Source organism: Macaca nemestrina, chromosome 5, assembly GCF_043159975.1.
Source record: "Macaca nemestrina isolate mMacNem1 chromosome 5, mMacNem.hap1, whole genome shotgun sequence".
NCBI classification, from domain to species: Eukaryota; Metazoa; Chordata; class Mammalia; order Primates; family Cercopithecidae; genus Macaca; species Macaca nemestrina.
Genome location: NC_092129.1, coordinates 145,050,737 through 145,075,874, shown reverse-complemented (window position 1 = coordinate 145,075,874; position 25,138 = coordinate 145,050,737). Strand labels below are relative to the sequence as shown.

Below are 25,138 nucleotides of genomic sequence, written 5' to 3'. Positions count from 1 at the left end.
ACCCCATCACTACCAAAAATATAAAAACTTAGCCAGCATGGTGGTACACATCTGTGTTCCCAGTTACTCGGGAGGCTAAGGTGGAAGAATGGCTTGAGCTCAGGTGGTGGAGATTGCAGGGAGCTGAGATCATATCACTGCACTCCAGCCTGGGTGAAAAGAGTGAGACTCCATCTAAACAAAAGAAAAAAAAAGTTCCTTCAGGCCGGGCGCAGTGCCTCATGTTGTAATCCCAACATTTTGGGAAGCTGAGGTAGGAGGATTGCCTGAAGCTAAGGGTTCAAGACCAGCCTGGGCATCATAGCAAGACTCCGTCTCTACAAAAAAAAAAAAAATTTAAATGAGCTGGGCGTGGTGCCACATGCCTGTAATCCTGGCTAAGAGGGAGGATTGCTTGAGCCCAGGAGATCGAGGCCGCAGTGAGCCATGATTGCACTACTGCACTCCAGCCTGGGCAACAGAGCAAGACCCCTATCTCAAAAAAACAAAGGCTCAGCCAATAATCAATGAAGAGGACCGTTGCCCTCTTCCTGCTTCTGGCTCCTTCAGGGGAAGTGAGTCTGCAGGCTGGGAAACAACCAAACAGCAGGGTGAGGGAGGGGCAAGGAAACAAAAGGAGAAGGAGGGGCTGCAAAATTCCCTGCCCAGAGTCGGTTCTATCTGCCCACAGATGACACAGCAAGTGCCACCACCTCAGCCACCTCCCAGAAGCATCACTGAGTGTTCTGGATGGAGAGGTACAGAACTGTGATCCGTGTTCTGGTCCTGGCTTCCATCAGATAGTCATTCAACAAGCCCTTATCAGTATGAAGCGCTAAACTTGATTCTGAGGTAACAGGGAGCTATGGCACTCAGGCTCTGCACTAGGAAAGCGAATAGCTAGAAAAGCTGAATAAGAACGATGCCTATAAAGACCTACTGAGAGGCAGAGAGGGAGCAGGGAGGGATTGCAGTGAACTAGAGACTAGTGCTGTCTCAGGCCTCACCCCACCCCCATCCCCATAATATAACATTAACTGCAATAGCTACCCTTTATTGACATTTACTCTGCCAGCAATATATTGAGTGCTTTATATCTTTTATTATATTTATTGCTCCTAACAAGCCTATTATGGTTCGGACTTTTCAGATGAGGAAGCTGAGGTTCAGCAAGGTTATATAAGTTACCCAAGGACACCCCATTGGTCTGGAACCTGTCTGACTCTCCGTCTTTCATGCTAACCTCCGTGCATTTCCACTTCCCAAGTGCCTAGCCCAGTGCAGGGCTCACAGCTCAGGACGGAGTCTCCGTGTTCCTGGTAGGACCGACGCCGTGCAGCATCCTCAGAAACTGTCCCTCCCTCGCCGTGACACCTCTCGCCCTCCCAGACCCTGGAACGCACGTGTTTATTGATCCTTTTATGCATGTAATGCAAATGGACACTTAATAATTTAGCGGAGTTAACAGTGCTGAAATATTAACAGGCTTTTCTCTTTTAATTAGCTGCTCAGAGAATGGTGGCCGGGGGCCTGGGAGGAGGCTTTCGTGGGCAGGCGCCTGGCCTGCTCCACCTGGGCCTCCTTCTGCCAGGGATGATGCTCCGAGCCTCTCTGCAGACTGTGAGCCATCGAGCGTGGGCTCTGGGGAAAATTAACCCTGCCCTTCTGTGCTCACTGCATCGGGGTTTGCTCTGCCCTTACCACAGTCCCGCTCTCTGCAGAGCTGGCTGGAGCCTGTCCTCTGTTCACCACCAGCCGGGGGTGGACCAGGTGACTTCTCAGGGGTGTTCTGAGGCTGGAGGAGGCTCCAGTTCTGTGCTAGGAAAGCCGGCTTGAAACAGCCCCAACTCACCCACACCATCTCCTCCAGCCTTGCCCTAATGCAGAGCATCTTGAGGGAAAGCAGCAACAGACTTTTGGCCCATCCAGTTCTGGTCATTCTCTCTCCAGTCATTAGACCCATGTTTGAGTCCATTCCCTTCCCATCCTCCCTCTCACTCCCTGTCCTCCCAGTCCCTCAAAGGGCACACACAATCACCTTTTAATTTGCCATTGATTCATTAATTGGCTTTGTAACATTTTCTGAGCACCTATTATGTGAAATCTCCTGCCCTCAGCGCTGGGACACAGAGCCAAATGAGGCATAGCCTTTCTAGGCGAAGAACCTCTGCCCTCTCCCTGCTGCAAACCATATTAAAGCCTGTTCCCCGACACAAGGCCTTTTTTGCTCATCAAAACCAAACCCATATTCAGCCAACCTTCCCTTTGGCTGCAAAAATCTCTCCCTAACCAGAGTGCATGTGTCTCTGACCTCTGGGTACAAGGGCGCTGTCACTGAATACAGCAACCAGCCAGAGCTGAAAGCTTCAGTGTGCAGGCCGCCACCCTGCAACCACAATTGAGTGCAAAAACAAGCTCTGCTTTCATAGTCAGATGCAAGCCTGCTACAGTTTGCACGGCCTTGTTCCATTTGCAGACACTGCCACTGTGGCGCCTGGAGCTTCTGGGAGAGGCTGGCGCCCTTACAACTCTCCTCTGCTGTAAGTGCTGGCCGGTCCATTATGTCCTATTCCCTGGGGATGTTCAGCACCACTGTGCCCACATCCTGATCTCATTGGAAGGCACACAGGTATGGAGAGTGGCAGGTGATGCTCATAGAATCTTCACTGTCTATCAGTGGAAGTCTAATCTGTACATCCACTTATAGAACTAGAGGGTGTCTGGACAGGCCACCAGCAAAGCCCTTTAATGAGGACTCTTAGGTCTCCTGATGAAAACTATAAAGGGACTTTCTCCTGGTGGGTCCCAGAATGCCAGAAATAAAACTGTTAATGATAGCCGGGCGCGGTGGCTCACGCCTGTAATCCCAGCACTTTGGGAGGCTGAGGCGGGCAGATCACTTGAGGTCAGGCGTTCGAAACAAGCCTGGCAAACATGGTGAAACCTCATCTCTACTAAAAATACAAAAAATTAGCCGGGTGTGGTGGTGGGTGCCTGTAATCCCAGCTACTTGGGAGGCTGAGGCAGAAGAATCACTTGAACCTGGGAGGCAGAGGTTGCAGTGGGCTGAGATCGCGCCATTGCACTCCAGCCTGGGCGACAGAGAGAGACTCCGTCTCAAAAAAGCAAAAACACAACAACAAAAAACCATTAATGATGAGGGGACATAGGTCATCTCCAATCAGTAAAGGCAGGACGAGTTGGGCAACGCTTGATCAGAGGCTTTAAATGCAAATCTGAGAGGGCTGCTCAACGGCATAGGATGAGGGGTAGGGAGGAGCGCTCTGCCTTTTACTCAGTGTCCAAGTGACCTTGGGAAAGTTGTTTAACCTCCTTTAGCCTCAGTTTCTTCATCTGCAAAATGGGAATAATACCACGTCTCAGGCTTCAGTGGAGACAACTTTTGGGTTGTCGTGAGGATTCAATGAGAAAATGCATATTGGATACATCGCACAATGACTTGTAGTTAGCAGGTACTTAATAAATTTCAGTTCCATTTCCATTTAATAATATGGCCCAGGATGCTCTGGGAACCTATTCCAAAGTCTTGCAAGAAAAAATGAAACTGAATGAGGTCTACTTTGGAGGATTACCAGGAGTTTGTAATCCTGAGAGATCAGAACATTAAGGTGGGCTGAAAGTAGTAATCACTGGGAGGAAAAGCTCTCCCCGTGAGAATATGTAAGATGACAGTGGAAAAGAGCGGCTTCCAGCCATCAGGGCAGAGAATGACTCCTAGGATCCCAACGTCTGAGCCTTCCTGGCCCAGGGATGTGGGACCCATGGAAGCAGGGTTACTCATGGTTACTCATGTAAAATTTCCTTTCCTGGATCCCAGAAAGGAAAGTTCTAGCCCCACCAAGCTCTGCTGGTCTTGGAGACCCCATCACTGTGATTCACTTGGCACCGGTCCCTGGCAGCAGCCTAGGGGCTAGATCTAACCAAGCCTGCACCTGTCAAAGCATACCTATTGAACCAAGCCCACAGAAACAGTAATTTCTGGGTGACTTGAGGCAAATCATTTACCCGTCTAGTCTAGAGCCTCAGCTTCCTAACTATAAAATGGACATAACAGGGCTCCCTATTGTGAGTGTGAAACCCACTGATAATGGAATGCCCTGTGCACAGTGCGTGCTGCCTAGTAGATACGCTAGAAGTACAGTTGGAAGGGGCTGAAATAAAACTAGACTCATGCTTCAGAGTGTCTGCTCTGAGAAGGTCCTCCTATTCCAGAGTGGAGACTGACAGCCCCCGGTCTCTAGGAGTCTGCAGCACAGTCACTAGGGATAGGGGACCACCAGGGTGGGACTGGAGACACACTGCCAGATCCAGGCCTCCAACCCAGAAGGCAGAGCCTGGGCCAGGATGTGGGGATGGCAGTGGCTTTGCTAAAGCAAGAAGTCCCCAAAGCACCACCCAATCAAAAAGCCCAGTGAGGCAAAGGGATGGAACATGGCTCTCTCCAAGGCCCACAGGGCTAAACCCCAGCCCTCAAGCAGGCTCAGCGTGGGGTTCTGGCATAGGCCCGGATATAGGGGCCAAAGGGAGAAAATGAGGCTAAGGCACTGGATTTGGGCTGCAGTGGGCATCTGGGGACCCTGAGCCCTCACATAAGAATGGACAGAGATAGGTGGCAGGGAGTCCTTTCCACATAGTGCAATAGAAAAGCAACCAAACCTGGCCAGGCATGATGGCTCATACCTGTAATCTCAGCACTTTGGGAGGCCAAGGCTGGTAGATTACTGGAGGTCAGGAGTTCAAGACCAGCCTGGCCAACATGGTGAAACCCCAACTCTACTAAAAATACAAAATTAGCTGGGTGTGGTGGCTTGCGCCTGTAATCCCAGCTACTCGGGAGGCTGAGGCAGGAGCATTGCTTGAAGCCAGGAGGCGGAGGTCACAGTGAGCTGAGATTGCGCCATTGCACTCCAGCCCCGGCAAAAAGAGTGAAACTCCGTCTCAACAGAAAAAAGAGAAGAGAAGAGAAGAGAAGAGAAGAGAAGAGAAGAGAAGAGAAGAGAAGAGAAGAGAAGAGAAGAGAAGAGAGAAGAGAGAAGAGAAGCAACCAAACCTGCAAGAACTAGTTAGAGGCTCCACTCCAGCACTTAACTTGCCTAAGCCCCCATTTCTCCATATAAAACAGAGGCCAATAACATTAGGCTCACAGTGTCTTATTAAGTGAGATGACATTTAAGAAAGTATCATGTAAACTGTAAAGTTCTGCATAGATCAGGCCTTATTATTATTAGGTGCCAAGCGACCCAAGTATGACTTCAGGAGGTGCAAATTGGAAGTTAAAAAGCAGGCCATAATGCACCTATTAAACCAGTGAAAGTAAATTAAAATGATAAAATCCATTGTGGCCAGGCTGTGCACAACACCAGCTCAAACTTTCTGTCACACAACCCAGCAGTGCGAAATGAGAACCATAAAACTGCTCCTATCCTATGACCTATTAGGCAATCTCACTTTGGGGAATAGGCCCCAAGGAAATAATTTAAAAGGAAAAAGTAATTCACATAAGGATATTCATGGCAGAGCTATTTAAAAGAAAGGGAAACTGGCTCCTACCCAAACGCTCAGCAGCAGAGAAACGGTGACCCGAACTCCAGCACATCGATGCAGGGGGTGCCCTGCGGCCATTAAAGTGACAGGTCTGAGGGCTCAGTCAATAGCAGGAGACGTGTGTAGGAGATAAAGTCAGCCGAGAAAGCAGAACGGACCACTGTTTACCGCTATGTAAAAATATATTGACAGGTGTGGGCAGGGAGTTTAGAATGAATGGTTAATGGTTGATAGTCACTGGGCTTCTTTTTTTCCTATGAAGTTGTTTAAGTGGATAATAATAACAATAACAGCAATGATAACAAATCAATCTTGCAGCATGAGAGCTGGTGGGGCCTTGGCCATAGTAGCACAGAAAGGAAGGGAAGGACAGCATTGCTGGGGGTTCTCCCACAGCCAGGCAGACTCTGACCCCCCTGACCTCGGGTCACTGTGGGTCCCTGGGTAGAGCTCTGGCTCATGGAAAACACCCCACCCAGCTGCAGGGGGAGATAGAGTGCTGCACCCCAACTTCTAGTAACCCCTAAAGCCATCTCTACATATGGAGTTACCTGATTCCTCCAGGCCAGGCCTTGGCCTCAGCCCAGGAGACCACAGGAAAATTAGCTCTGAGGTTAAAGAACCAGGGAGCAGAAATGTAAAGGGGACCTCATTAGCTTTATGGCCCCTCCATCCACTGACCTCCAGCAGCCAACGTTCACTGCCCCCCAGTACCCTCAAGGGTTGGGAGCCACTCCTCACCCCCCTACACCTGTATTAGTGGGAACACGTTGTCTCCCGTTAACCAAGTATCAGCCAGAAATCTGGGAGTCATCCATGACCTCTCTCCCCCTCCCACACCCCACACCCAATTCACCAGCAAGCTCTGCTGGCTTGACCTTCAGAACCAGTCGGGAATCTGCCCCCCTGCGATGCCACCCTAGTCTTAGCCCCCACTACCGAGGCCTGCCTGGATTATGACAGCAGCCTCCTGATAGGTCTTCCCTGCTTCCTCCCTTGCCTGCTGTAGCCTGTTCTCCACGAGCAGGCAGAGGATCCCATTTCTCCTCTGCTCTCCCTGCCATGACTTCCATCCCACTTGGAGTCAAAGCCAATGCGTTTTCAACAGCCTGCCATGCCCTCTGCCATCTGCTCCCGGCCCCACTTCCCGTTCTACCGCCCTCCCCACTCCAGCCACATTGCCCTCTTTGTCAGTCTTCAAGCAGGCCTGGCCCTCTCCCACCTCAGGGCCTTTGCACTTACAGCCCCACCCCCTCCCCAATGCTTGGATTGCTCTTCCCCAGCTTTCCTGAGCCTGTTCCATCCCTTCCTTCAGCTCTCTTCTGAGAGGCCGTCCCTAGCCTCCCTCTTTAAGACAGCCCGCCTGCCCTCACCTCCATCACACTCAATCCCTTTCCCTGCTTTGTGCGTTCATAACACTCATCAAATCAACACCCTGCATATTAAATAGTCACTTGTTTATTCTCTTTCTGTATCCTTTTCAAAAGGCGAGCACCCCTGGGAGCAAAAGCACATTAAATCCCTTAAAGGGATGAACAATCTTTTTTTTCAAGCATCAATTCAGGAAACATAAAGTTTAGGAACATATTTTATTTAGCATCAGGTATATTTATAAATCGGGAAACGCAATACCTGCCCTCCTGCTTAAGTAGTCTCTCATTTTTTCTCCATCACTGAAGGGTTTCCTCTCCTTTTATGGCTAAAATTTTGGAAACCACATAAGTGGCAGGCTCCATAGGATCTGATTATAATGCTGAGCCTCTGAACAACTTGTAAATGACTTGAAATTGAGTAGGTTGGGGGAGAAAAAAGAAGGACTTGGGGATGGAGAAGGACAAGTGGACCAGAATTCAATCACAGCCAGGGACAGCAAAGCCCCTATCAGGAGATAGCTGAGGGCTGTGGATGTGGGAGGAGGGAGGCTGCCCCCTGGGAGGAAAATGGGGTCTGAAATGGACAGTGGGTGGGTGGCAGTAAAGGACTGGTACAAAACACCTGTCTCCCAGCCCTGTACAGTAGCTAAAAGGGAAGATTCTTGCTATAAACTTCCCCAAACAGAAAATGGAAGGAGGACTGGAATTCTTCTACCCTTCCTCCTGGGCCAGGGTCTCAGTCTTGTTCCCTCTCTGTCCCAATATTGTGTCACGTGCCTGTACACAGAGCCTCCCATGCCGCCTCCCTTGTGGCAGCCTCTGTGCCTCAGCCAGTGACAGCGGCAGCTTCCTGAGCCTGGCCTCAGCGGTGGAATCACTCACTTAGCAAACCCTCCTCCGAACAGCGGCGGTCATTGACTCCCACATGCCAGGCACATGGCTTCCCACGCATTCCTCATTTCCCCTTTATCACAGCCCTCTGAGGAAGGTACCAGTATTAGCACTGTCTTGTGCATGGGGTAACTGAGGCACAGTGCAACACCTGCCCACGATCACATGGCTAGTGAGCGGCCGAGCAGACCTCCACCCCAGGTCTGTTTCAGAAGCCTCTGGTCCTATCCTTCAGGCCACACTGCCTCCCTACCTGGACGAGAGATGGTTATTCATCGACTTCATTATATTTAGTTACTTGATTCTGAAATTAGATCTCGATGGTGTCATGGAGCCTGGCAAGTCATGTGCGACAGCTGACCTCAGAGCTGCTAGTTGCTGACACCTCAGTGTGAAGAACTTCTCTGGTTACTCCCCTCCCCGGGGGGCGCTAACACACCAGGGAAGGCAAAGGTGGGGACAGAAGGTGAGCTGTGCGGGACCACTTGCCCGACCCTTCCCAGAATCCTCCTCTCCAGCTGCCATGGCACTCTGTGGAGGCCTGCGCCCTGACAGGGAAGGCAAGGTAGGGCCAAAGGAAGCAATCTGGGAGAAAGGAAGCCAGCTTTCTCAGAGGCATCAGCCCTGAGACCCTTAGCCACTAGGGTTACCCTTAGAAGGGAGAAGCACCTCCCAAGAGGAAGTGAGAAGGGTTGAGCAGAGATGCATGAAGGAGGTGACCGAGGTATACAGAGGGTGGGAGGAACACCAGTGAGGAAACTGAGGCAGATGAAGACCAGACCCTGCAAGCACTAGACACGCAGCAGCACTAGTCCAGTGCCTGGCAAACAGCATGGACTTAATACAGCCAGAATTGTAACTAGTGTAGGTGCTCAAAAGAGTCCCTGGTTAGGACACCAGAGAGCCCCAGTTTGTTCAGGCTGAGAAGCATGAGCACTGGATCGGAAGGCCATGCTGGAGCTCTCCATGCTGCACCAGCACTTTTCAAAGGTGCCAGCTCCCCTCTGGGCCTCAGCAGCCCCCTGCCACTCAGCCCAGCTGGGGCCACTGTCTCCACACACCCAGCCCAGCCCCCAATCTGGCACGGGTGCAGCGGGTGAGCGCACACCTGGCGCAGTCCCCAGTGCCCGGGAGAGAGGCTCCGAGCAGGCGGCTTTGTGTTTTGTGAAAACCAAATCCACAACTGAGCTCTCCAGCCAAGCAGGGCCTGCTGGGAAGGCTGGCGGACCTCCCTCCCTGTCCCCTACTGGGGTCCACCCTTCCTCCTCAGCCCCCCGCCCCCAGGAACCCTGGGCAGGTCCAGCTGCCACCCAGGCTGGCATGGGGGGTTAAAGGGCACGGGTCTGGGGCTAGCTCTGGCAGTGCCTGGGTTTGCCCTCCTACCCTGACCCCCTTCCTGCCTGGAATAAATTGGAATACAAATCAGAGGGAAACGCTTTCCTCTGTTTGAACAAATTGCTATGGATTCCTCCCTGTCTCAGGTCAGGGCTCGCGATGGGGGATATTTTCACTTGCGGACTGCTAATAGACTCAGGAGAAGCTGCTAGATCGATCGAGGCCAGGAAAATTAGCCAGGAGCTCCAGGCCAGCTTCGGCCCGCCCCTGCTCCCCACTTCAGGTCTCCTGGGAAGGGTGGTGAGGTCATACCCAGGCTGGACATAAGTCCCCGACTGATGACCCGGGATGCTGGATGCCTGTGCCCACCCCCTGCCTTGCAACCAAGGCAAAGGCCATCTGGAGGGCAGTGAGATAAAAGCGGACCCAGAGAAGCCCCCAAAGAGGTCTGCAGGCCCCCCTACCACACATATACATAGTTCCCTGCACATACATACATGTTCTTTGTGCAACATCGTCACACATATACACACCCACAGCACACACATGCCATTGTATATTACATGCACAAAAAATACAAATAATGTGCACTTGCATGAGGCAGAAAGAACCGGAGGAATATATTACAGCTTCTGTTGACATACCCAGTGAGAGAAGTTTATCTCATACCAGTGGCCCCCATACACAGATACTCATACGCGCTGATCTCCAACAGAAGACAGGGAGGGGACAATGGGGGGATGAAGCCCACCCTCACCCCAGCCAGACTTTGCAGCCCCTGCTCCCTGAAGTCCCCAGAAAGGAGGGAGTGAATCAGACAAGGGTGTCAGTGCTTTGAGCATATCAGGGCATCCCTCAATAGCAAGCTCTTCCTAGTATCACTTGAGGCCACTTTGCCAGCAGGCACAGTAAAGGAGGTGCATGGCTTGATCAAAAAAAAGTACTCATGTCCCCTGCCTACTGCCCTTGCCCACATCACATATACACACCCCTCAGGAAATGAGAATCTAGATCTGGCTTGGGAGATGGATGTGGAAGAGAAGAGAGTATTCACTTGCAGATACAGCAGGGCCACCAGCTTGGTGAGACCCTTCACCTCTGACCATTGGTTTCTGCCTCTAAAAACTGAGCAGGTAGGCTGGGCACAGTGGCTCACGCCTGTAATCCTAGCACTTTGGGAGTCCGAGGCGGGTGGATCACCTGAGGTCAGGAGTCCAAGACCAGCCTGGCCAACATGGTGAAACCCTGTCTCTACTAGAAATACAGAATTAGCTGGGTGTGGCGGCGGGTGCCTGTAATCCCGGTTACTCGGGAGGTTGAGGAGGGAGAATCCCTTGAATCCAAGAGGCGGAGATTGCAGTGAGCCAAGATCACGCCATTGCACTTCAGCCTGGGCGACAGAGACAGACTCCGCCTCAAAAAACAAACAAACAAAAACAACAACAACAAAAACTGAGCAGGTGGAAACAGGCAACCTCTAAGCCCATTACGTCTGACCTTCCATGATTCCAGGCTGAGCACCCTCTCTGCTGTGTGGCCTGAGAACTTCTCTTGCTTTCTCTGGGCTTCAGATTTCTCTCCTGACAAATGATTAGATTTTCCCTAAGATTCACCCCGGCTCTGTCACTCTATGAGTCTGTGATTCTAGATCATCTCTTTCCTGCTCTCTGCTGTATCCTCAGCACCTAGAACAGAGTCTGGCACATAGCAGGGTTCAATAAATATTGAATTAATTAATCTCAGGTCCCAGTTATTAGAGAAGAGATAAATATACAACAGGGTGGAAGTGCTGCTCTGAGCCAGACTCATGAGGCTCAGGTATATTCAGGGGTGCAGGCCACTCTGGTCATAGCCCATGGCTTGGCTCCTGGGCAGGGAAGTAGACAGAATGCAGTCAACCTTACTACTCTCTGACCCCTAACAATTGTTTCACCCAGAATCCTGTCTACAGGGAGAAGGAGTGGTCTTCTAGGCTAGACTGTCCCCACCTCTATGTTGGTTTTAAATTCAGCGGGATGGAGAACATGGTGCCTCTCATGGCAATGCCCAAAGGACCCTGTAGATTCTGGGTGTGTCCTTAGTGATGCTCAACCCCGTCCTCCGCAGGTATAAGGCATCCTTCAGGGAGAGCCTGAATTATATCAGGAGAGTCTTGGAGAAATCGACACACTTGGATTCTGACCACAAAATCCAAGGAAGCAAGTGAGCAGTGCACAGGTCTGGTGGCTGCAGGGGAAGAGTTTTCAGCCTGGAATGGAAGCTTGTACATGCAGCCCAGAACATGAGATCTAAAAACAAAGAGCTCCACACAGCAGGCTGGCTCTGAAAAAGCAAGACCATGACTAAGGCAAGATGTAATACAGACTGTTGCTGCCCCACCTGCACCCCCTTTCCTAAACACTTCAGTGCACCACCAGCCAACTCCCAATTGCCAATGCCTGCAGGCATCTCTCTGCCTGAGGGCCATCTCTGGCCACTAGAGCTTACGCTGCCTGTGTGTGCAGTGGTTTAGGAGTACCGGGAATTAACACCCCCAGAAGCAGCCTCATCCAATGACGGATACAGGGTGGATGTATACATGCCCCAGTTCCCTTACCCCATGGTGGGAAAACTCTGAAGTATGTGCTTCACAGTGTACCAGAGTTCCCCCACGGGACACCGATGTAACTGACTTGATAAGGCATCTTTCATTGGCTTCCTTTGCTTCCCTGTCTCGCTTCCCCATTCCTCTCCCAGAGTTTCCTAGAGTTACCTCCCACATAATTACAGCATTCAGCTCCTTATCTCAGAGTCTACTTCTGGGGGAACCCAAACTAAGACTATGAGTCCAAGTGTGTTTTGACTGTCCATGGTGTCCACTATGAAATTTCCCACGTGGCCACAACACAGAGTCCACATATTGCCTAATGACCCCTCTACACACATGTCAAATACCCCACCATCATCCTCTTCCTCCACCCATCCCTCTCCTGGAAACCTCCTTGCCTGAATCTCATGGCTCAAGATCCAACTCATCTGATCAACCAACCTGTGCCATGGGGAGAAGGCTTAGGGCTGCTGGGTATTCCCAAAGTAACCTTCTGGAAACAGTGGCAGTGCGTCTGCCAGCTAACTTGTTAATAACTCTAAAGTGGAACTTGTAGGCAGTGTGACAAGATGTTGGACCCGGTGGAGACTGGCAGCAACCTCCAGTTCACACTACCAAGTAGGCTCACCTTCCCACCCACAAGGGTGGGGGGTGCCCCGACATTTCCGATAAGGGCCTCTTAACATCTAACTAGAGATCTAGACCCAGAATGAGCCCCAGCTTCTGTAGTCTGGATACAATGAGGTCTGAGAATAAGAAATGAGGTTCACAGGGGAGGGGGAAGGATTATAGAGATGTGGGCACACAATGAGCTTATAAACGCCATGCAGACATGTCCTGGATTCTCCTAAGCCTGAGAGGTGACACAAGAGAATGAGAAAGATCCAGCTGTAGAAAGTCCTTTGACATGGCTTTTAACTTCAGCCTTGGCACCTAATTGCTGTGTGCCCTTGACAAGCCACTTGCCTTCTGTGGTCTCAGTTTCTTCCTGCAATCAATCTGGAAGATCTGTTTTTGGGTCATCGAAGGCCACTGGCTGGCAGCTAAGCTGACTCCTTGCCATACCCTTGTGCCCTTCCTCATGGCCTTCTCTGTGTCTACCCTGTGGTCTTATTCCAGAAAGAAAAGTGAATTCAGGTCTTGCCACGGCACAGAACTTCAGCTTGCCTTGTGGGCTTTATGTATCTTGCCAGAAGGTAACCTGGCCTCCTCAAGGACCTCTGCATTTTACTGGAACACTGGAATCAAACCCAAGTAGATGAGGCCACTGAAATTCAATTCATTTCCCCATCTCTATCCGCCCAATCCCTCTCAGAGATGGGGGAAATGCCTTCATCACGAGTTTCTAAAGAATCACTTGGCAGCCGGGCACAGTGGCTCACACCTGTAATCTGAGCACTTTGGGAGGCCAAGGCAGGCATATTGCTTGAGATCAGGAGTTCGAGGCCAGCCTGGGCAACATGGCAAAATCTCATCTCTACAAAAATACAAAAAGTTAACTGGGTGTAGTGGCACACGCCTGTAATCCCAACTACTCAAAAGCTGAGGCACTTGAACCCAGGAGACAGAGATTGCAGTAAGCTGAGATGGTGCCACTGTACTCCAGCCTAGGCAAAAGAGTGAGACTCTGTCTCAAAACATTAAAAAAAAAAAGAGAATCACTTGGGGAGAGTCTCAGGGCCAAGGAGTTACTCAAGTTCAACTCAGAGGTCTCGGTTCCTGAATCTTTCTTTCTGATAAATTGTTACAGCAAGTTGAAATAAGGTCAATGGGAAGAACTTCCCAAAATGAAGGACCAGAGACACTGAGCAAACAGCAGTGGGGCTGCTTGGTCTCATGCGGGTGTGGGCCTGCTGAGAGGCAGAAAGATGAGTTAGATCACCTCCGGACCAGAGCCTCTCACACAGCCCAGCCGTTTCTGTTCCCAGAAATCAGGAGGCTGCTTTTTCTGGAACCACAGAGCTCTTCTGCTGTTGGGACTGAAAGGAGACACCTGCTAGTAGAGAGGTACCAACCGGTAGAAATCAACAATCCCATGGACGTGTGAACAGACAGTGTCTGGCTCGCTGGCAGACGGGAAGCTGGTGGCACTCTCACTTGAATGTCTGAGTGACCCAAGCAAGCCACCTCCCTCCTCTGGGTCTCTGTCTTCTCTCAGGTCTTCTGGGCATCTTCAGAGCAGCCAGGACCCCCCGCCCCCCACCCCTACCTGAGCTAGGCTGGCAGAGTGGGGCGAGGTGAGGATAGGCTGGCAGAGTGGGGTGAGTGAGGAGGAGAGCAGTCATTCACATTTATCTAAATCCCCTCTCATTCAAGAAACACCAACTGCCCCTAAAATGGGTGTTTGTGGCAAAGACTGCTCATTACCCACACAATAGCCACTTCCCTTTCTTTCTAACAGAATACAGATATTTTTTTCAGATGGGAATGTGCCCATCTAAAAAAACCCTATTTCTCAGCCTCCCTTGAAGCTAAGAATGGCCAGTAAGATGTAAGCAGAAGCCACTGTAGGGTGTTTCTGGGAAAGCTCCTTAAAGACAGCAGACTCAGCGGACAGGCCTGCCTTGTAAAGGTTCCCGCTGTCTTCCTTCCTGGACTGTGTCATGATGGCTAAGCCCCATCAGCCTTTTGGTGACCTTGAGGCAAAATGTTAAAAGGCAGGGTTCCCAACCTTTGCAGCCTGGGCAACATAGTGAGATCTCCATCTCTACTTAAAAAAAAAATTAGCCGGGCACGGTGGTGCATGCCCGTAGTCCCAGTTTCTCATGAGGCTGAGGTGGGAGGATTGCCCAAGCCCAGGAGATCGAGGCTGCAGTGAGCTATGATCACACCACTGTACTCCACCCTGCAAGACAGAGTGAGACCCTGTCTCAAATAAAATACATTTTGCTGGTTTTACATTGAATTGCTACTTTGTTCTCCAGCTCTGAAATTTTCATTCTTCTTTTTTGTAATAGAGACAGAGTCTCACTATGTTGCCCAGGCTGGTCTGGACCTCCTGGGTTCAAGTGATCCTCCCATCTCAGCCTCCCAATGTGCTGGGATTACAAGTGTGAGCCACAGCACCTGGCCTCACTTTATTCTTAACCGAACAGGAAAGAGAATAAACAAAAGGGCCACATTTCAAAAAGGTACCATAATTTACCTATTAAAAATCAAAGAAAACTGTGTTTCTGAAGGAGACTCCTTCATCTCTCTAGGTTTGGGACTGGAAGTCCCTTGGTTAGAAGCCAGAAGAGGAGCCAGTCTCCCAGACTCTTGGCCTGGACCTTCCAGTCAGCACCATTAAACTAGAAAGTCTCCCTGCTCACAGGTTAGAAAATAATCAGTGGATTTTTTTTTTCCTAAGACTCCAGGTTCAGATGAACTTGGTTGAAACTAGGCTTGGGCAGTGACCTGGAAAACCAGGAAATGCCCTCAGAAAGTCCAAGGGAAGAAGACATCTGTTTTGGCCTGGCTTTTTCAGACACACTGTCTATACCAGCTGTGCCTAAGAATCATCTAAACAGCTCTTACAACCACAGATGCCTTGATGCCACCTGCAGGGTTTCTGATTCAGGAGGCCCGGGGTGGGGCCGGGCATCTGTTGTTGAAAAAGCTCTCCAGGTGGTTCTGACATGCGCCAGGGCTGAGACCCACTTCTCTACACAGCTTCCAGTCCTCCAGATAATTAACGTATCTCGGCTGAGTTTCTGGGACTGGAAAGGAACCAAGAAGAGCCTGGGGTGGAATCTTCAAAGCCAGCCAAGCAGTGCCCTCGAGCCTGCTCAAGCCACCACCCAGCCACCAAGGTCACCCACCCCTGCAGCTCCAGCCTTTCACAGGCAAAAGGCTGGGTTTGGGGAAGGGGAGCTGCTATTCCAGCCTCCCTGGCCTTCCACATTTCTCAAAAGCGCAGCCTATACCTCCTGTTGCAACATGCCACCCACACCCGGAGCTCCCTGCCATCTGCCTGCCACCCCCTCTGCGCTCGTGAAACAGAGTCCTCATAGTTCACCTTCGCGTTTACAGAGTGCTATCACTCCTGGGCTTCTCTGTAATCCCAAGAGGTAAGTGTGCCTGAATCAGCCTTCACATGGGGAAACTGAGGCTCAGAGAGGCGAGGCCACTGGGCAAGGACCCTCAGAGGCAGTAGGCTGCCCACCTGGCCCTCCAACCTGCGTCCAGTCTTCTTACTTGAAGCCCTCATTATGCGTAACGCAATCCCCAGTCTAGCAGCATCGGCACCACCCAGATTCACACAGAATCTCAGCCCTGCCCCAGCCCCAGCCCCGCTGAATGAGAATCTGCATTTCCACAAGATCCCAGGGGAGATTTGTGCACAGGAAAGTTTGAGGATCCCCACTCTGTGCTGCGGCTGCCCCAAGCTCCCCAGTTCCCCGGTGGCCCTTTCTCATTGCACCGCCTCCTCTCACAGACTCTGCCACAGACTTTCCGGTCCACGTCCCCTCTCAGGCCTCCTCCTGCCCCCTAAACGTTGGTGCTCCCCAGGGCTCTGGCCTCAGCCCAATCCCTTCTCTCTACTCTCTAATCCCTGGCAATTTTATTCCACCTCATGGTTTCAACCCACATGCTTCAGCAGACATAAATCCAGATGTGCAAATCTACCTCTCCTGAGTTGATCTCTGTCCTGAGCTCAGTGCTCATGTCCATCCGATTTGTCAATATCCCCCCCAGACGTTCCAGCACCAGAATCCCATGAAGTTCAAAACTCCACTCACATTGTCACTAAAACTATTTACCGAGGCCTTGCGACGTGCCAGGCACTGTGCTCAGAGCTTCTTAGGCACCATCTCATCACGAACACACAGTGAGTACGATGATCTCCATCTGACAAGCGGAGAAGCCACAGCTTAGAAAGCAGATGTAACTTCTTGGGCTTTTGCAGCTGGTGGGGGGCAGAGCTGGGATTCAGACCCAGGTTTCTTACGCAGAAGTCGAGGCCCTTAACTACTTCATTTCCCCAAACCTGTCTGACTTCCAGTGGCTTTTGTTCAACCTGTTATCACTGTGTGCCAAGTCTCCCAGCTCCAAATCTCAGAGCCGTTTGCAGCTCCTATTCCTTGCCTGAACTCTTTCCATACACTTTCAGTGCTTAATGATGGTACAACCTTGTGTCTTGCCTTTTGCAACAGCCTCTAACTGGTTCCCTTCCTCCATCCTCAAACCCCTACCATCTATTCTCTACATGGCAGCCAGAACGGTTCTATTAAAAAGGTGTCAGTTCATGTCTCTTCTCTGCCCAAAACCCTGCCATGGTCTCCTATCTCATGCAGAACAAAATCCAGAGTCTTTTCATAGCTTTCAAGGCTCCAAACAATTGGACCTACTAACTCTCTGGCCCCACCTTCTACTCCCCTCCCCCTGGCTCATGCTGCTCCAGCCACACTGGACTCCTCACTGTTGCTCCAACAGGCCAGGCAGGTTCCTACTCCAGGGCCTTTGCAGTGGCTATTCCTCTGCCTGGAACACACCTACTGCACATGCCCACAAAGCTCCCTATGACTCCCCTGGACAACTGCAAAGGCGCCTGACAGTCTGTCCAGCGTGGCCTCTTCCCACACATAGCGGCATGGCTACTAGCCCATAATATGGCTTGCATCAACCCAGCTCCCCTGTTTGACATCCTCCTTACAGCTTTGCAATGAGCAGTTCTGGGTTCAAGTCCAGGTCTGCCACTTGGACAAGGGACTGATAAATGACTTTCTCAAGGAGTTGTGATGAGACTGAAGATAAAGCATACTCATGACCGCAGGTTGGACAGTCAATGTTAGCAATGTTTATTATTATTCCTGGACCAGTGCAGTGGCTCACACCTGTAATCCCAGCACTTTGGGAGGCCAAGGCGGGCAGATCACGAGGTCAGGAGATCGAGACCATCCTGGCTAACACAGTGAAATCCCATCTCTACTAAAAATACAAAAATTAGCTGGGTGTGGTAGAGTGTGCCTGTAGTCCCAGCTACTCAGGAGGCTGAGGCAGGAGAATTGCTTGAATCTGGGAAGCAGAGGTTGCAGTGAGCCGAGATCGTGGCACTGCACTCCAGCCTCGGAGTCAGAGTGAGACTCCATCTCAAAAAAAAAAAAAAAAAAATTCCTTTACTGTTCCAGCCCTAACAGCCCCAATTCCCTTTCAGCTCATGCTCCAGCACAACTGAACAGCTCACGAACTCCTCACACACTTGGGTTCCTTAGCTTCCAGGCGTTTGCCACAATCTGCCCTCCACCAGGAATGCCCCTCTCAATCCTTACTTCTATTTGTCAAGGCCAGTTCAAATGCTCCCTTTTCTACAAGGCCTTGGAAGCAATTACTTCACCCTTCAAATTCTCACAACCTTTTATCTGCCCTTGTTACATGACATTTATCAAAATCTTCCCCCATCTTTCATGTGATTCCCCTTCACCTTCCATCTTATTCATCTCAGTAGCCCTGCCAATGCCCAAAACTGGTTCTTGCTCAAGTTAGAGGCTCAGTAAACATTTAATGAATGATGAGTGAAAGGAACACCACACTGCTTTCCTTCCCTGCAAATCAGACGATCCAGTGGGACTGAGTGTTAGCGCTACTTCTTACCAGCTGTGCAATGTTGAGCAGGTCACTAAAACTCTTGGAACCTCAGTATTCTCATCTGTTCAATGGAGACAATAGTACCCCCTGTGCTGACCTCTCAGAATGTCATGGAAGCAAAGGCTGCAGAGGCATGAAAATGCCTGGTAAGTCATGTGGCACTTACACACTTATAAGGGATTGTTGTTCTAACCAACAATCCTCCCTAAAAGGTTCATTCCCTCTCACACAAAAGGATGCCTGAAAAAACCATGACCAAAGGAATGGTGGGTTATCAAGTGAGGTTTGCTTTCTTTCTTTATACTTTTATGTATTCCTTGATTGTTTTGCAAAGAGCACTATGTTACTCACAGCAGTTACTCATGGTGTTATTCATAGACTTGAGGAAAAATGAGATTTCATTGTTGAAAAACAAAAATATTCATTCCTTTGAGCTAAGCCTTGCTCTTGCCTCCTGTATCAGCATTTAAATGCCAGAGAAGCCCCTTGGTACATAGTACCTTCTAGCAGCAGATGTATGCTTGCAAAGCAGGGTCTTCTGACCATGGGGAGAAGATGCAGAAGAGAGGCCATGTGCCAGGTTTATACAGAGGCGTTTCTGCATGGGCACAAGCTCCCCCATTCCCCCTGCCACAGCCTTACCAGAGCAAGAGCCCACTAGGCTAAGCTGAGCCCCAGCATCCAGCTGGGGCCTAGGGAAAACCTGATTCATCTGAGATCACAGCAAGTGTGGCTTTGGCCATGGGCAGGTGCCTAGGGACACGGGGGTGGGTACGTAGGAGCTGGAGGGAGGCTTGGAATTCCAGAAGGCCCTAAGGAGCCCTTTTCAGTCCCAGGTTGAGGAATGAGCATAACTCATCCCTTAGATAGGGTGAGGCCCACGGGAGCCCAGGAAAGGCAAGAAGCAATGTGGCGGCCAAGCCCTCCCCCTGCTGGCCACATCTGGAACGGCAGCAGCAGCCGCACAGGGCAGGGCCCCTAGGCAGTTACACACACACCAGGGACCTGGGACAGTGTGAGGCTCAGGTGTCCAGAGGTGGGAGGTGAGGCAGGGCTCTTCCAGGAGTGAGAGCCGAAGACTCCATCTCCTAGGTCCTCTGTCTTCACCGGGTGGGTCATCTCCTAGTTCACCTTCCATGAGCCCAGCCATGAGATGAAAGTGAGGGGTGGTGGGGGAGTGGCAGGGACACGGGGACAGTGGCATTTGGGGTGGGGGTGTCTTCCACATTCCTGCCTCTGTCTCACTCCTCCCAGGCCCTCCCCCATGCCTCCTGGGCAGCTGGGAGAAGCTGGGGCTGCTACCACTGCCCGGATTTCCACTCCCGCCCCCAGGTATTGATTTCCTGCATCATTCATTTGCCGGGCCTTGGCGGCTGTGATTAGCTCCCTCCATTCTGCCTACAGATTCCACCCCACTTCCCCCCCCAAGCCTGTCCCTCCATGTTCCAGCAAAGCAGAGCTAATATACCAGGCTCTAAATGAGGCTTTACCACCTTGGCCCCAGCAGCTCACAGCCAGGCCAAGCCAAGTAGCTCTCAGCTATCCCCTGGCCACCCCCTCAAGGATGCTTTCTTGCTAACAAAATCCCCTCTAACCGACCTCCTCCCCTGACCTAGAGTCCCCGCCCAACCATGAAGCACAGATTTCAGCCTGTAATGTAGGACGGGACGTCATGAGAATCTTGACCCTAAGGCGGGGGCTCTCCAGCCTGACACCAAGGGTCTGGGGAGCCCTCAGGCTGGCTAAGGGGCCAAAATCAACTTGGGGTGGGGAGGTAACGCCAGCAAAGCAAACAAAGCAGCTTGGATTTGTGGACACAAGGTGCTCTCCCTCGCTTGTGCAATTTCTGTAAGTGAGAAGAAAGAAATAACAGAAGCACAGAGCTTCTTGAGGACATCAAGAGAACCCCAAGCCTCTGTTAGCCCCAGGGAACCAAAGTTTTAAGGCATGGGATAGGAACTCCAGTGAAAAACCTCAAGTACCCACACCCAGATCAACACCCAGGAGACGACACTGGGACACTCACTTCCTGAAATTCCTTCTCCGTACTCCCCAGAGGAGGGAAAAAAACGGATTTGGTGATAATTCTGTAAGCTATGTTGCTCTTGTCAAATTATTCAACATCTGTCTTCATGTTCCTACAAAAATTAGCATAGGATAGTAGTTTCTGATGACACCTTTGGTGAAATATTTTGACTTCCACCAGTAAGTTGCAAACAACCTGTCTTAAGGATAATGTCAATTCCCACTTCTGCATATTAAATAATTCAGGGGTTTGTTATGTTTTTATAAGGGAGAGGAATCCCACCGACCTGTGGTCCAACTGCTATGAGAGGAGGAGAAGCCAGGACAGAAGGCGGGGTGTTCCCGGACGCTATCCGCATGCAAGATATTCCTCTTCCATCACTTGGCTACTGCCTTTGCCCCAGAACTAGGCCACTGGGTCCAGCCCAGCCCCCTGGCTTGCCAGAAAACAGATTACAGGATCCACCCCAGAGGACAACAAACTGGGCCAGGAGATTGGGAGGCGAGGGAGGGAGGGAGAACCAGCTCCAAATGGACCATCTGGTCCAGCACTTGGCTGTTGTAGCATCTGTGCCCTAAAGAAGAACAAAGCCACCTGGCCAAACTGAGAGTGCCGCCTCCCCAACCCTATTGCAGACCATGGATCCTAGGGCAGGTGGTGGACCTCAGTGGGAGGCAGGACATAGGGTTCTAGGCACCGACCTCCTACCAGCCTCACAGAGATACAGTCTAGGCCAAATGCCGTCAGGTTTGCCCTCCACTGCCTGCTCGTCTTCCTCCCCTCTGTTCAGCCCCTCCCTTATCCACACAGGCCTGGGGGTAGAGGGGCAGGGGCAGGGGCAGGGGATCCCTCCTCAGGTTACACATTTTTCTCCTATGTCTTGAATTAGACCTGCTGCCTCCCTCCCCCGTGCCAGGGCAATACTAGGCTTCTAGCCTCTTCTCTCTTCTAGGGCTGCAGGCTGGGACTCTGTGACTCGCCCTAAGCAGAGACCCTTAAACAATGCCCCACTGTCCTGCTGGAAACCAAGTCCTAGAGAGACTTCTCATGGAGAAAGAATTTCCAGCCTGCCCCCAACTATGGCCCTTTTTTCATTCAACAAATACCTGCCGAGCTCCTGCTGTTGTGACGGGGACTATGCTGGGTGCTGGATGCAATGCCGGGCTGGAGTGGCCATCCCTGGTCCCTATGTGCCGCCTTCACTCTCATGCTGTTTATTCTGCTTTGGGGGTACAGAAAGACTGCTGGGGAGGGGGCCAGAAGAACTAGTCCCAGATCTTTGACCTACTTCTTAAGCCAGTCCTGGTCCTACAGAGATCCTCCCTTCTGCTGAATCTGGCCAAAGATTCTAGCATCACAAGGAACTCAGCGACCTCCTGTCATCCTCCTCCTCCTCCTAAATCTTCTCCCGCCTTCATCCACCTCAATAAAGACTTTTAAACCCAGCAATTCCCCTGAGGCCTCAACACTGCCTGAAGCCAAGCTCTCAAAGGAAAAGTGGCATGTCACCCATGCCTTGGTCACCCATGTCGCCCTTGGGCCCAGCACACCCAGCCCACTTTGATTGGCTCTGAGTGAGAGCAACTGGGACCTAGGCACAGAAGGGAGGGGAGAAAACACAGAGAGAAAAGGGTAATATATAAGCCTATGGCTGAATCCTGGCCCTAGAGTACTCTGAAATGAGGGTCCACAGAGACCACTGCCCCTGACTCCAAATCCCACTCTCATTGCTGGGTTTACTAGACTAGGAACAGAGGAACCTCCTGAAGATGAGCCCCAAGCAGCCTAGAGAAGGTTAGAGAAGCTGGAGGGGATAGAGGACAGGCATGACCAGGAATGGATCTTGCCAAATGCACGCAATGGCACAGGGAAGGAGGGTAGGGTGGAGGACAGCAGCATGCAGGAAGGGCTCTCCATCACCCTCCCCAGCCCCAGGGCTGTGTTGAGAAGGCAAAGACCTCAGCAGCACTTCTCTTAGGCACCTTGACTTGGGGAGAAAGAAGACTTGGGGAGAAAGAAGAAAGAGAAACCCCAGTCTACTGGCATCCTCATCTGCCCTGGAGAGGCCAAGGCCTCCAGGACCTGCCCCGTGGCCTCCTCCCCCAAACCCAGCCTCTCCCAGTCCCTGCTGCATTCTTTCCTGCCTTTGCTGGCCTCTGTGAGGGGCCATGCAGTAAGACACACACAAACTAATTAAGAAGCAGAGTTTGGCCAGATGCCTGGGCTAGTCTTACCAGAGAATTAAGCCCAAGCCAGCTAGCTGGGTAGGGCCAGGAGCATGTCACCTCCCAGACACCCTTCAGGACACCCCTTCCTCTTGCCAGGCACAAGCAGATGGCCAGGCACCCTCCAGGGTGCTTTAGCCTCAGCACCTGAAGCTGGCAGCCAGTAGTCAGTGCCTATACCACCCCACAAAGAACAGGTCAGACTCCCCTGGATCTAAAAGAGGAATCATTAGTCCCTCCACCCAACAGAAAAGGAGAGAGAGAATCCTGCCCGCCCCAGCCACACATCACTAAAAAGGGACCTGGACAAGCCATCCTGCAGTCAAGAGAAAGCAAAGTAACGGCCACTGGGCCCCTGAGAATGACTTTCAGTGCTGTGGGGTTAAGGCACTGCGGGAGGCTGAGCCAGGTGACTGAATGGATGATGCCTGCCCCGGGGGCCTTCCCTGGGAAAACCCACAGGATGGAAGGGGGAAGGGGTAACCAGAGTCTCCCTTGGAAACCAGAGCGAGACGTGCGGACGCAGGAGCAAGGCTGCGTGGCAGGAGGCAGAGTTTGGACACGTATCCCGGTGGGTGCGTGCCGTGTTTGCGTTTTCTGGGGATGGTGGCTGAATGTGTCTGTGTGCGCGCAGGAAGAAGGAAGGTGGGGCTGAGGTTTGTAGCTAGGAACCGGAGACGGGAAGAACTGGTTCAGGGAAGGTCCGAAAAGGGATGCCGGGGTCGTAGGCGCCGGAGCCAGGGAATGTCGGTATCCTGATCAGGCTGTCAAGCCGTGAGTAGAAGAAGCGAAGCCGCAGCAACAGCGGGGAAGGCGAGCCCGCCGCCCGACCGCGGTGCTGACAGCCGGCTCACCCGCAAGCCGCGCGGCAACTCCGGCTCATGCATCGCTTGGCTTCCACTCCGGAGGCCGAGCCAGGACGAGCTTTCGATGCAAGTCGCTGCACCAGTCCTGGGCTGGGTCTGTCCGGGTCTCCCGAGCCGACCGGGTGCTCTCAAGGGTTCCTAATCATTCCCGCCTCTAGCAGGGTGTGGGAAAGTGGGTACCTCCCCCTGACATCCCGGCTTCACACCAGACCCTACGACCAGCCCCTGTGTTCCGAAGCAGCTAGCTCGGTCTCCTCGCGCCCTGGAAAGGGCGGGGACGCGGGCATCCACTCCAGAGTCCGAGTCGAGGTCTCCACCAAACCCCGGCAGCGCGCACTTTGCGCCTCTTGCAAAGTTTCCGCGCGGGGCTAAGCCAAGGTGGAGCGGGACGCGGGCTCTTACCGTAGACTCCTTGTCCCCGGCAGTGGAAGGGGATCAGCGCCAGAAGTAGAAGGCAGGTCACCTCCATCTTCACGGCCGGTGCTTCATCCCCGCGAGGCGGCGCAGCCCGAGAGGCGGCGGGGGGCGCATTCGCCGGGGCCCCGCGACGCCCCTATGTCCCCCCCTTTCCCTGAGAGGTGACAGAGAGAGTGGCGACGAAGACCAGGAGATTGAAGAGGCGGAGGTAGCGGAGACCCGGGTTTCTCCTCCGGCGGGGTCGCAGACCGCGTGGGGACGCAGGGGGCGCTGGCCCAGCCCCGGGTGCCTCCGCGCGCCCGGCACAGCAGCCAGCGCCCCGACCCGAGGAGCCCGGCCGCCGAGCGCCGCGGGTCCCCAGGGCTGTCCGCGCGGGATGCTGGGCGCCGGGGACCTCTCGGCGGCGGCGGCGGCGCTTCGATCCAACAGGCCACGGACGACTGACAAACTTGTCGTTTCCCCGCACTGGGGCCGCCCCTCAGCGGAGTGGAGTCGGGGAGGCCGGGGCTCCGCTCGAGTTAATCCGCTGTTTCCAGTCCTGCGGCCGCTGCCGTGGGCTCAGCGGCCCCACTCAGGGGGCCGGGCTGAACGCACTCGCGGCGGCGAAGGAGCCCCGGGTCCGGCCCTCCTGATCCGGGGAGCAGCGCAGGCTGGGTTCGGCCGAGGGACGAGCGCCGCGCGTCCCCGGGTCCGTGAAGTTAGCCGAGTCGCCGAGAAACCCGGGGGAGGAATAGCAGCCCGGCGCCCCGCGGGAATCTGGAGAGCAATTCCAGGCAAGAGAAGCCCCAGAAAACGGGGAAAGGAGGAAAGTTTGAGTCTTTTGAAAAATACTCGCGCTCTCCCCCAGGCCGGGGCTGCGGCGCGGGCGCCGCTAGCCGCCTCCGCTCGCCTCGCTCCTCTCCCGCCGTCTGGCCGCGGCCGTGGCGCTCCCGGGCTCCGAGCTCTCCGGAGAGCGGGGCTGCGCCGCACCCCAAGTTGGTCGTCCCCGCCCCCGCCCGGCGGCCTTGGCCTGCGGGGGCCCAGAGCGGGCGGGGCCGGGCCGGGCCGGGCTCCTGGGCGCGGCGGCCGCTCGGCTCCGGGTCGCGGGAGCGCTCCGCTCGCTCAGCAACTTGGGCTTTGCTGTGCTGCTTTTTCGCCCCTCCGAGGTTTTCATTCCGCTCTCCTCCCGCCTCCCTCCCTCCCTTCCTCCTCCCTCCTCCTCGCGTCTCCTCGTTCGGTCTCTCGCTCTCCCACCCGTTGTCGCTCGCTCTCCTGTTTGATTCCCCTCCAGTTAAAAAAAGGAGCCAATTAAAGGCAGCCCAGCTCGC

The 25,138-nt window shown here is 52.8% G+C and overlaps 1 protein-coding gene across 1 annotated transcript in view; it reads right to left on the bottom strand.

The window, feature by feature from the left end:
* Window positions 1–24,833, bottom strand: part of LOC105474549 (MAM domain containing glycosylphosphatidylinositol anchor 1) — a 66,358-nt gene extending 41,525 nt beyond the window's left edge. Inside the window, 1 exon segment of the mRNA XM_071097113.1 lies at window positions 23,817–24,833. Coding sequence (XP_070953214.1) covers window positions 23,817–23,883 — 67 coding nt within the window. The 5' untranslated portion in view covers window positions 23,884–24,833.
* Between the last annotated feature and the right edge of the window lie 305 nt (window positions 24,834–25,138).